At 57.6% G+C, this 12,915-nt stretch overlaps 1 protein-coding gene across 3 annotated transcripts in view; it reads right to left on the minus strand.

The window, feature by feature from the left end:
• Positions 1-12,915, minus strand: part of JAKMIP3 (Janus kinase and microtubule interacting protein 3) — a 108,266-nt gene that overhangs the window by 42,666 nt on the left and 52,685 nt on the right. For all 3 annotated transcript variants that reach the window (XM_073240109.1, XM_037011309.2, XM_037011308.2), the window contains 2 exons: positions 10,406-10,633; positions 6,334-6,831 (listed from right to left, as the gene is read on the minus strand). In XM_073240109.1, the coding sequence (XP_073096210.1) occupies positions 6,334-6,831; positions 10,406-10,540 (633 nt within the window). In that variant the 5' untranslated portion in view covers positions 10,541-10,633. The remainder of the gene's footprint in view (positions 1-6,333; positions 6,832-10,405; positions 10,634-12,915) is intronic.

Here is a 12,915-nt window from a genome sequence, read left to right on the forward strand (position 1 = left end):
GCCGCGGGGCTGGGCACACTGGGGAGGCACTGGCCCTGAGGTCACCTCCTGAAATGCTCCCCGGGGCGTACCGACATGTGCCCTCAGGTGCCCGGGTCTAGGTAGGGCACCGCTGGGCTGCCGACAGCCTGCTCTCGACCCTGGAGAGAAGCCCTGAGCCCACTGTGCCCTCTCCCGCTGTGGCTGTCCATGGGGGTGCCTGCTGGTGGCCATGCCCCTGTCCCTCCCCCACGTGACTTCCCTCTGAGACCCCTGTGCCCCTACCAGGTGCCACACCTCCAGCTGGCACCCAGGGTCCTCGGGCCAAGACAGGGACTCAGTGTCGCAGTCCCCTCTGCCTGTTTGTTCTGCTCCTGCCAAGCTCAGCCCTGCTGGGCAGCCCCTCAGCCTCCCAACCCCCAGGGCCTGCTCAGGCACCCGCTGGGCTCTGAGGCAGTCACAGATGGCCATGCCCCCAGCTCAGCACCCTGCAGGCCACAGTCCAGGTGGAAGGGCTGGGACATGAGGGCGCTGGCCAGCCTCTGATTCAGCAAGTGGCTGAGGGAGTGCCTCCGGCTCTGGGCCGCTTTGGGGGTTGCCCTGTTCTTTGCAAAGTGGCCACCACTTGTTGAAACCCATTCCCTCCCTGCCTCTCTCCCACCCTCTCAAAGGGCTGGCCAGCACCCTGAGCCCCTACTGACCATGCTGCAGCCTCCAAGGCCCTGCCTCCCCACTGAGCCTGCCCCTCTCAGACCGGCCCCCACATGCTGTGGCTGGGCCACCTCCAGACCACCTCTCCCACCCTCCCCTCTGCCCCAGGCCTGCTCCTGCACACACTCTCAGCAACGTCCGTCCCCACCATCTCCAGAAATGCCCCTGAGCCCCTGCACCGGCCAATGCAGCCCCTCCTCCTGGCTGGACAGCAGGCTCGGGCGCAGCCTTCCTGCCCGCCAGGCCTTCCAGGACACGCTGCCTCTCAGGTTCGCTTTACTTCCGCTGTGTCTTCCCACACGTAGCTGGGCCTGGGGTGTTGCCCCTAGGATGTTCTCTCATGTGCTAGAGCCCTAACTGAAAACTTAGGAGATGCGGGGGCCTCCATCAGCTAAGCAAGAGGGCCTCACCGGGGTTGGGCTGTGGAGAGGAAGGGCTCTGGGCAGGGAGCCTGTGGCCTGGCTGCTGGGCTCATGGGCAGTGAGCACCAGGCTCCCAGGTGACAGGGGCTGGCCCACAGGTGACAGGGGCTGGCTCTGTCACTGTACCAATTACCTTGGAGCACCTCCTACATGCTGGGCACAGGGCTAAGCGTTTCAATTGTGTTTTTCATTATTTCACTTAAATTGCACTAAAACAGAACATTATGTCATACATTACATTTCATATAATATGGTTGGGAGCACCGGCTGAGGAGGCCTGAGGGACGCCTCGGCCCAGGCCAGCAGAGGAGAGCACACGGCAGCCACTGTTGGGACCAGCCTCCAGCAGAGGCCCTGAAGAGGGGTGGGTGACGCACCTGGGTTGGGTGGACCCCGGCGAATCCCTCCCTACTGCACTGAGGCACAGAGTCCTTGGACAGTTGGCAGGGGGCTCAGGAGGGTCCTTTTGCTCATCAGACCAGTAGGTCTTCAAGCACTGAAATGATGAAGAGATTCCCCAAATGGATTATGGATTCTATAGGGGTAACTCGAGGAGGACTGAAATAAGCAGGGAGAGATTTCTGGCTTTTCTAGGAATGTGGGGGCCGCTGAGGTCTGTCTAACCCCCCAAGGCATGTGCCTTTGTCTCTGACTGGGCTCCTTTATGATTCTCTGGAGAGAGATGTTTACCCGGAGAAAATTTGCTGTGCACAGATATACAAATGATTCCTGCTCATGGCGTCATGAATGCCCTTGGCCAGGTAGGCACATCCATCTCCTTGGGGCGAATCCTCACTGGGTTGGTTGCAGCATTTTACTTGTTTCCCCATTAATTAAGGAAAGAAATAAAGTTTTGACACATTCATTGCATGCTGTATGAGAACCATGATTACACCCTGTTAAAACAGCCTGGCTGTCATTCCAGTGCAGATTCCAGCAGGTTTCATTTAAGAAAGATGATTCTTGAGTTTTATGTGGCGGTCCAAAGGGCCAAGAAGAGCCAAGTTATTCTTAAAGAAGAACAAAGCAGGAGAGGATTGCTCCTCCGGAAATCAAGACTTATGCTGGGGGCAGAGCGACCAAACCAGGCCTAAGAGGCCCAGACAGGGCGCGGGCCAGAAAGCCCGCTCAGGCGAGAAGACTGGTCGGGTGCCATAGGAGAACGCCTGATATGTAACACAGAAGAATGATTAATATATGGTGCAAAAGAATGCTTAGTGTATAAAATGGTATGTGACATAGAATAGTTAATAAATGATATAGAGGAAAAATTCATATATGACAGAGGTGGTGCTGTGGAGTGGGGGCAAAGATTTTTTTTTAGTAAAGATGCTAGGACAGTTGTATAGCCACATGGGAAAGAGAAACTGGGTCTCTACAGCACACACACACACACACACACACACACACACACACACACACACAGTGCACCTGGTACAAGAACACACAAGTAAGAGACAAAACTATGAAGTTTTAAAACAATAATGCTTCATGGCTTCAGAAGAAAAGGATTTCTTACGCAAGGAACAATAAGCACCGACCCTCCAGGAAAAGATGAACAAGACAGACCACTTTAGAATTCAAAACTTTACTCACAAAGTGATGCACCAAGCATACAAAAAGGTACCAGAGTGGGGAAAGACACTTGTGTTTTTATTATACATTTTAGAACCAGCCTGTCCGTGCCTGCAGAAAAGCCTCCTGGGGCTTTGATCAGCATCATATTAATTTGGGGAAAATGGTCCCCTTACCAATACTGAGCCTTCCCACCCATGAGTGTGGAACGTCTCTATTTTTGTCTCTATTTCCCTTAGCAAGGGGATGTAGTTTTCAGAGTACCAGTCCTGCACTTATTTTGTTAAATTTATTCCTAAGCTTTTTATTCTTTTTATGCCATTATGAGTGAAATTTAAAAATATTTCATTTTGGATTGTCTGTTGCTAGTATGTAAAAACACAACTGATTCTGCATATTGATCTCATGTCCTGAAACCTTGCTGAACTCTTCCAATTGTTCCAGGACTTCCTGTGTGGACTCCTTAGGGTTTTCTGTGCACACTCACATCACCTGCAAAAAGGGCAGTTTCAAATCTTCCTTTCCAGTCTGAGGCCTTTAATTCTTTGGCCTTATAGTTCGGACTCAAATTCCTCAGTGGGGAACGATTAAAAAAGATGGAAGGAAAAAGGTCCCCAACAAGGTGGCAGAATTTCTTCCATTGCATCTTAAAGTAAGGCCCACTCCACATACACGTGCACACACACACACGTGTGCACACACACACACGCACACACACACATGTGTGCGCGCACACACACACACACACACACACACACACTTCTGGCCTCCTGTCAGCTTTCCTGCAGAACAAAATTGGGAGGAAATCCTCCAACACAAGAGACAGCAGCCAGACAAATAAAAAGCAAAGAACTCTTGTAACATGGCCAATGAAAGGAGCCCAAGAAACCTTTCTGAAGCAGCCAATGCAATTATTATCCTCAGAGAAATGAGATGATGTTACGCTAAGAGGAGAATGACAGAACATCTTACATCAGAGAACTAACGTTTTTGAGACTCAAATGTATGATGGCAGAAATAAAAATAAAACAGAAAAGTTGGAAGAGAGAGTGGAGGACATTTCCTAGAAAGTAGAAACAAAAGCCAAGGTAGGAGAGAAAAACAAAAACAGAACAATTGCAAAGGCCCAACATCTGATTGCCACGAGCTCTGGAAGGAAGTGAGGGAAGAAAATGACTCAGAAACCACAGAACACAGTTGCCACAGTCAGAAAGGCTCCTGACTGCCCGGAGCGCGGGCCGAGCAAGTGCCCACGTCACAGGCGAGACGTCCTCGGGGGGGCCTGTAGGTCGGGGAGGCAGATGGCCGTACGAAGGATCGGTAATCAGAACAGCAACCGTGGAGGTGAGAAGACAATGCAGAAACACCTTCAAATTCCTGATGGAAATGTTTTTCAGCCTATGATTCAAGCCCAGTAAAAACATCCAGCGTGAGGTAGGAATGAAAATTTCATACACACACAAAGTCTCCCAAAATTCATTTCCTGTCCTCTGTTAGAGAGTGTGTTCCACCCTATGAGAAATTTACATCCAAAAAGAGGAAGACAGGAGGGGGTGAGCCCGGGAAGGGCCAGGGTGAGGATGAAAACACCCCTCAGGTGGGCGCAGGTGGAAGATTACTCCAGGAAGGTGTCTCAAAAAAGGGTGGACAGAGTCCTTAACATTCGTGACTATACTGAGAGGAGATGTACCCTTCCGTTGGAAATTTGGGATGAATCAGTGGTTCACACTTAGAAAAATATGCGGATGGAAAATTAATTCCAGGGAAATCAGGTGTGAACAAGGAAGACGATATAGTCGCGGTCCCTCTGGGTCTTTTATGAACATTTACACCTCAGCAGTCATGCGTGTAGTCAACACTCCCTGCACCCACGATGGAGTCCCCAGGATCCTGTGAGACCCTCTCCTGTTGCCCCCAGATGGGCCCCCTCCCAGGCTCTGGTCGGGCTTGGCCAGCAGAAGCATGAGATCAAGAGACGGGGGTGGGAGGCCTGTGGGTTTGCTCCGAGGCTCCGGCTGGGCTGGGGGCTGGCAGAGGCCGAGGTACCCCCAGCCCCACTCCTGCCCTGTGGCCTTGGTCTCCCGGGGCTCTGCAGACTGCCCCTCCCTTCGGCGTCCTCAGTCACCTCTTCCAGGTGCACCATCTGTCCCCGTTGAGACTTGACCAAAATGATTGCGGGGTGGGCAGTAGGGGTGTGGGAGGAGGGCCGGTGGGGAGGGAGAGGAGGACATTAAATGGAGAAGTCAGGTGGAAGTTTAAGCACGTGTTTGAGAATTTGGAACAAGACCCAGAAGAACGAGCTAGAAGAGCTGTGGTGGTTGCCTCTGGGGGGTCTGAGTCAGGGCTGAGGGGTCCTGGGCACCTGCCACCTTTGTGCTGAGCTGTAAGTTAAGTAGGTAGGGCTGCCCACCCCCACCGCCAGCACCGGATCTCATCGGGATGGCGCTGACTGCCCTTCACCTTCCCACAGCAGGCTGGCCAGCAGTGTCCCTCCCTTCACAGAGAAGGAGGAGGGGAGGCCGCGTCCTGTCACAGAAGGAACCCCAGTCCTTATAAGTGGGGTCTTGGCCAGGTCGTCGGGTGGCTCAGAGTGTGGGGGAGTGTGGAACTGGGGACTGTCTGGGAAGGAGGGCAGCTGGCAGGCTGGGAACGCCAGGGCCTGTGCCCAGAGGCACATCTGTATCTGCTCCCAGCACTCATGGACCCCTCTGGGCCAGGGGTGCAGAGAGTAGTGGTCCCTCTGGGAAGCTCCATACGGTGGTGCGGCCAGAGGTGATCTTTGGGATACCAAGGCCCAGGGTAGCAGGGAGAGGAGCCCGGGTGCACACATGTGGGTTGGAAAGACTGGGGCATGCCATGAGGGCCCCTGGGGCCCCGAGCGTGGCCCACTGCAAGGCTAGAGGGCCTCCTGAAGCACAAGGCAGGGACCTTGGGTGCTGGGGGGCAGCTCCATTTTCCCCAGATGTGAAGGAGGTCTAGGCCCCCTGACTAGGAGAATCAGGTGCGGCACTTCACGATCCCCAAATGTTCTCCAACTTCCGAGCCCTGGGCTCTGGGACACCGGCTCTAGGGGTCCTGCCACGCGACACCTGGTCTCTGGAGCCCCTAGGATGCCACAGATGAGGCTGCCAAGAACCTTCCTGCCCTGGAGAGGCAGCCTCTTCCCCTGGGGCAGCCTGAGAGCCACGCCTCCCCAAATGGCCTTGGGGGCCTGGCCATCACACCGCGGGTCCCGGGTCTGCCCTCTCTGTACCCAATGAGCGTAACAGACTGGGTGAGCCCTCTACTTGTGCCATCAAAACTCCCACCTCTGTGGGCTTCCAGCCTGACCTGGGGACCTGAGAAGGGGGCCTCTCAGAAACCCTTTTGGAGGAAGAGGGGGTGCCCACTTGCAGATGTCTGTCCTGGCCCAAGCCAGTGGCGAAGCAAAGCTGTTGAGGCAGGGGGCAGGGGGTGCCCGGCACACGCAGAGGGCGCTGACCCCTGCACGTGCTCAGAGGCCCGGCATTAGGAGCCCTCGGAGCCGACCGTGCAGGCACCACGCACCAGGCCGAGCGCACTGCCCAGAGCCGAGCCCGGCACCGCCCACGCCCTCCCACGTCCCCCCGCGCCTCAGAGTGCAGATCCCGCACCCGCGCCCGCGTACCAGCCTGCGGATCTCGCGCTCGCAGTCCTTCTTGATGCGGGCGATCTCCTCCTGGTGCAGGTGGTACACGCTCCTCATCTCCGCGGCCTTGATCCTGTCGGCCTGGATCACGACGGTCAGCGCCTCCTCCACCTGCCGCTTGGCCCCCCTGAGCTCGGAGATCTCCTGCTGCATCTTGACCTTCTCCACCTCGAAGCCCCTCTTGGCCTCCTCCTTGGCCTCGGACAGCAGCACCGTCTTGGCCCTGTCGGGCGCGCCGTCGCGCAGGGCGTGCAGCAGCGCCTGCAGCCGCTGGTTCTCATGGTCCTTGATCCTGATGACGCGCAGCAGCTCGGCCTCGTGCTGCCGCAGCAGCGTCTCGCGCACGGCCTGCAGCTCCTTCATCTTCTCCTCGTGCAGCTTCGCCTTGAGCTCCGTGAGCAGCACGGCGCCTTTGTGCTGCTCGTGGTCCCGCACCTGCTTCAGCTCCTGGCTCCTCTCCCTCTCGGCCCGGCCCGCCTGGAAGACACGAGCAGACGCGCGCGGTCAGACCAGCTCTGCAGCAAGGGCTTGGGGACGCGTGTGCGTGTGCTGACATGGGGTCACCTTCCCCTGGAGAACATCCTAAATGCAGGTGGAAAGCGGAACCCGGCCTTACTGCTGGCGAGCATGAATAGGTGCCGCAGGGTCCGCGGGAGACCGTGTGGCAGCCAGCTGCCCCGGGGAGTGGGGTCACAGACTCGGCCCACAGACTCTGCCTTCCCAGGAGTGGCTGAGCCGAGGGGGACAGCCGGGGGCCTGTAAGACCACTCTGCCTTTGCAGGGGCAGGGTGTCCCCCCACTCCCCCCCGCTCAGCCCTGTGAGGAGAGAATGGGGTGGGCTCCTGCCTTCCAGCCCAAACAACGGGTTTCCCATTTGACATTCTTGGCAAATGGGGAACCAGTCTAAGCATCTAGTGTCTAGATTTTTGGAAACAGTCAAAATATACTTGTTTTCATCTGGAGGCCCTGACCTTGGCTAAACGACCACACTGCCCACCATCCAGCACCGTGTCGGGCTCAGAATCTATTTATGGGAGGAATGAATGGCTGGAACCCAGATCTGCCCTGTAGACGGCAATCAGAAGCCCATGGCATGCACACCCTGGCTCCTGCCCCACACAACCTCATCTCCTCGCCTCCCGCCACACCGCTGAGCTGGCTGGGAACGTGTGCTCGGGACAAGGCTCGGGGGGTCCTCATCACCTGGCTGCTCACCTACGGCTGCCCTTTCCACACTGCTGTCTGGCTTCTGACACCCCGACTGAAGCTCCCCCCTGGAGGCCGAGCTGCTGGGTGCCGGGGGCTGGCTGGCACAGGCCGCCTCGCCGGGCCCTCACGCTGTCAGGCCCCTGGCTGGGCTCAGCCTCTGGACCTCCTGGGACCACCAGGGGAGAGTGATGGGGGTGTCACAGCTCCAGCATTTTGCTGAGGGGCCGGGAACTCTGTCTCCAGCTGTAGCTTCTGTTGGAAGGTGGTCCCCTTCTTGAGCCCTGCCCTGGTCCCTACAGACACAGGCTCAAGACTGCATTCCTGTCCTTGCTGCCCAGGTAGATGCCCTGCCTGTTTACAGGAAGCGTGGAGTCGCCTGCTGCCTGCATCTGCAGATGGTCTCTCCCAGGCCACCTGGATGCCATCTGCTTCTTGCTAGGACCCTAGAAATGCAGCCCCTTGACCCTGAGGTCCCCACTCTCGGTGCACGGCACCCTGTGAGAGGACACTGTCTCAGCTTCCTTCCCAAACCACACACAAACCCTGCCACCCACACCTCCAGAGTGGCCAGTCTGTGCACCGTGCTTGGCCAGCACTGCCTCCCAAATCCCCACCTGCAGTTCTCCACGGGGCGTTGCCCTGGAAGCCTGTGTGACCTCTGCTCCCTCCTGTGTGCATTTAGAATGAAAGCAGAGCATCTGGGCCCATCTACATGCCCTCGTGCCACCCCGGGGTCACAGTCCTTCCTCCAGGGGACCCTCCTGCCACAGCCACTTTGTGCTCTTCCCCAGAAGTGTATGAGCTCTGACGCCACACACCCTGGGTGCCCTGCCTCCCAGCCCCCATTCCCTCTGCCCAGCCAGAGCCCCCTCAGGACTCCTCAGGCTGCTCTCCCAGGCACCTGCCAGCGGCCCCTGCACACCAGGTGTCAGGTGCTCCCATGCCCTGTGGCACACAGACCTGCCACACTGTGTCCTTCCTCCCTGGTGCTCATTGACAGTGCCTTATCTGTCCACCCCTCTATAAACTAGTGCCTCCACCCCGGCCAGAGCAGGTGTCCCTGGGAGGAGACAGCCTGTCCACTGTTGTTTCCCTTTCTGATGGACATGTGGCCCTGACTCACTCAGCCGGAGCTCCCAACAGGCAGCCTACTGTCCGCTGGAGTTCTAACCACCCTCCCTCTTGCCCAGGGAGAGTGAGCAGCAGTCCAGCTGCTGGGGATTCTGCTCAGAGGACTGGACGAGTATTGCTAAAAGCTTAGAGCAGACACATTTATTCATCTTCCATTTAAGATGAATCTCCCTTTTTTCCAGGTTGAGTTCAAGACAGTGAAAAGCAACACTTTTGATGGTGTTCTCTGTCACACAGCAGGTGGCAATTAGGAATCTCTATGGAGAGGAGTCCCCTCTGGTGCCATTTCAGAGCACATGGCTGGTGGGGGTGTGCGCTGCTGTCCCCCCGGGGGTGTGGGCGCTGAGGGCAGGGGGGCAGGAGGTCCTGCTGGGTGCGGCGGAGCAGAACTGCCAGCTGCATCTGCACATCGGGAGCCCAGCTCACGTTCCCTCTTAATAGATGACAATGACATCACCATCACAAAAACCTGGGTGGGAATCAGCTGAGAAAAGGGAAATAATGTGGCATGTATCGCACAGATGTTTTTGAGCAGCGGGGGGAGAGTAGAGGAGAAAAAATGATAAACAGACAGTTCAAGGTTCGGGCGGGTGTAATCGTGCCTGTGAGCTGAGCCGTTGGGAGCGGCAGTGGACGCCTGCCTCCTGGTGGCCGTTGGAGCTGACCTCACAGGCGGCGGCCAGGGGAACAGCACCCGAGGCGGAGTGCCGCCCGCCTCACCCGCGGGAGGGAGGGGTCCGGCGGCTGAGTAAAGAACAGGAAGGTGCGTGGCCCTCCCGGGAGACACTCCTGGGCCCCAGAGAACCAGGCTGGCCCTGCGCAGCTGCAGTTCTGAGCCAAACGCCGCGCAGTACAGAAACAAACAGCGTGGCTGCGTCCTGACACGACTTCATCTGTGGACATTGAATCTGAGTCTCATACAATCATCATGCATCACAAATATGACTGTTCTTGGTTTAACCAGGTCAGGTAACTTGGAGGGTTAGTAACCGGCCCCAAATACTCCCCTCTGACCAGCCTCCCAGGGGAGTCCTGCTCCGAGCAGGAAGGGGAATTATCACAGCGTGGGGAGCCCAGGACTTGTCGACCCCCCAGGAGTGAATCCTGCCCAGGCACGTGTCCCAGAGGCTCCTGGGGGAGGTGATCGGGGAGGGCAGAGAGGCCAGCTGGGCCTGACCCTTGGGGGCACGTCCTGTGGCCAGCATCCCCTCCACCCAGAGGCCCTGTACCCACCAGCACAAGCCCAGCCTCCCCACAGGCTGCCAGACCCCCAGGTGCCAGATGCAGGGATGCCATTTCTGGTCTAGTCCCTGGCCCCACCATCCCCATGCGCCTGCCCAGATTTGGTTTCTTATAAATAACGGGGCCTGGCTGTTCCCTTCTTCATGCAGAGGGCCATGCCAGGCCTGCAGTGTCCGATCTGCTGTGCCCCTGGGAGTTTCCTTGTGATGGCACCACTGGACGAGTTCCCAGGGCCCAGGTGCTAAGAAGCAGGGCTGTTCCCACACAGCCTGGACTTGGGGCCACATGCTGGCCTGTTGGGGGGGCACCCTGCCACCCCTCACAGAGCTGTCTGTCCTCCCCGCAGCCTGAGAGCCCCCAGGCCCAGCTGGGTGGGCACTCCTGCAGAGCCCTGGCCATGGCCACATCCCGCTTGGGCAACCCCGGGGCCCAGGGAGGTGGGAGCGAGGCAGGGGTGTGGGGGGCCCACCTTGCTTTTTTCCTGCTGCAGCTCTATCTGGATGTCGGTGAGCTTGGCCCGCAGCTCCTCATTAGCGGCCTGCAGCGCGGCAAGGACCTCCGCCTTGTCCCCCTTGCCTCGGCCACCCATGCCCTTCTTGGCCATGGTGGGGTGCCCCGCAGGCCACTGTCTGGGCTGGGCTGTGTACGCCAAGCTCGGCAGGTGTCACCTCCTTGCGGCTCCGCTACATGTTCTCACCTGTGGAGGAAGCACAGCTGGGTGAGTGGACGGCACCCAGCCAGCACTGGGAACTGGGGCTGGGTGGGTGGGGGCTATTCTCTCCCCAGTCTAAGGGCGACCGCACTGTGTCACTGGCCCCCAGCTGCAGAAGCTGGTGCTCTCTGTACACGTCCCCATGCCCAGCACACAACAAACACTCAATACATGTTCTTTGCCTTTCTGGAACTAGAGAGCTGGGGCCCCAACGTTAAGGCCCGAATTTCACATGAAGCTTTCATACACATACAGGTCACGGTGTGACGGTCTGACGGCAACGGGGGGTGTGAACCGGGAACTTCTCAGGCTGGCCTGTTGGGGGGCACCCTGCCACCCCTCGAGAGCTGTCTGTCCTCCCCAGTGCCCTGCAGTGGAGGTCAGGCCTGGGGCCTCCAGGGACCCGCGAGCCCCACGGGAGGACAGGCACGCAGTGTGACTGAGCGGCCTGCACGCGCCAGCACACACACTCAGCCCCGAGACCCGCCCTGGGCCGCTCTTTGTCCCCCAGTCCCGAGTGCTGGCCCCCTGCAGCCCCCCTCAGCTGGGGACTGTGTTCCATTCCTGCGTGTCCCAGCTCCCAGCACCCCATGCGGCCAGTGGGAGAACCACCAGCCGTGCAGGCCAGGTGGGGCCCGGGCTGGGGAGCAGGGGGCAGGCTCCACAGTGCTGCCTGGGGGACCCCGTGCCTCGGCCTCATCTCCTCCACCAAAGGGATTCCAGGGTGCCCTGTTCCCCAAGGCCTCCATCCCATACTTCACATGCCCTGGAGCCTCGTCCACAGATGTGACCCAAGCCACAGAGGCACCCCGTGCCCCCAGGTAGCTGCCCCAGCTGACACGCCTGAGAAGGTGCCTCTCCAACTTGGACATCAGGTCAGAGCCCAGCTTTCAAAGTGTGCAGAGGGGCTGGAGGGGCTGGACCGCAGGCTGGGCATTGTCACTTTCAGGGGAAACACTTGGGCCGAGTCCTCAGGGCCTTTCTCCTCCTCCCTCTGATACTGAGTGGGGAGGAAGCTGCAGAATGGGTGGGGGGGGCAGTGGGGGGACACTGGGAGGCTGCCACGTGGTCGGGCTGGGGTGGAGAGTGAGCAGGGAGTCTGGGAGGGTGGCTGCCTTTCAAGGATGAGGAACAGCAAAAACAGGAGAGAAGACCCCAGAAAATGGTTTGCAGCACACCAGCAACGGACCACCCTTGGTGGCAGCAGCTACTGAGATGATCTGAACGGCCCAGCCCTGATTACAGGCCGCAGGCTGCGGGAGCTCGATGCCCAGGCAGCTGACCCCCCTCACCTCCCTGCTTGCGGTCCTGTGAACACCCAGGGAGGTGGAGAACGCACCCGCAATGACACTGTCCCGCTTTCCCGTGTCCGCAGGCAGCCTGCTGGGGACCGTGGGCCCTGCCCTCTGCACCCTGGGGCCTCTGGCTCCTGCCCCTAAGGGCAGAGCCATGTGCTCTGGCTCATGCTGCGCCCGCCAAGCCCCGTCCCTGCACCCTCTTAGAGTCTCCCCTCGGCTTGTGGTGAGGGTGCCGGGCGTTTGGGAAAAGGGAAATAAAATGTGGCCGACGGGAGGGCTGTCTTCTACCCACTGCTGCTCTTGGAAATGGATGCAACAGCTTTAGGAGAAGAATTGTTTCAAGGGTCCTGGATGCTAACATACGCTGGTCCCACAGCCCAGCCCACCGGCTAGTTTGTGGCATCTGACGGTTACTTTTTGGACAGGCTCATTGATGTCCAGTGGTAGGTTTCCATCAAGGGAGGGGCCTAGGTGGGGCAGGGACCAGGAAGCAGGGAGCTCTGAGACTCATTTTTTTAAAAAATGCTCTGCTATAACTTTATTTACTGTTGTTCCAGAAGTAAGACCTATTCATCATAGGAAAAATTAGAAGATTCAGGTTAGCAAAAAGCATAAAATTCAGTCATCATCACATCTCTTCAAATTAATTACTATTATGTCCACAGAGTTGTAAATTCTTCAATACATTTATAAAAACAGTATTATGCAGTACGTAGTTTAATCTGCTTATTTTGTTCAGTAACATATTGAACCTTATGATAAATAGATTTTTTTTGTATCATTAATCTACAATTACAGAAAGAACATCATGTTTACTAGGTTCCCCCCTTCACCAAGTCCCGCCCCCCACCAGTCTTCACAGTAACTGTCCATCAGCGTAGTAAGATGCTGTAAAATCACTACTTGTCTTCTCTGTGTTGCGCAGCCCTCCCCGTGCCCCCCACGCACTATACATGCTAATCGTAATGC

The sequence above is a fragment of the Manis javanica genome, chromosome 7 (genome assembly GCF_040802235.1).
Source record: "Manis javanica isolate MJ-LG chromosome 7, MJ_LKY, whole genome shotgun sequence".
Lineage (NCBI taxonomy): Eukaryota > Metazoa > Chordata > Mammalia > Pholidota > Manidae > Manis > Manis javanica.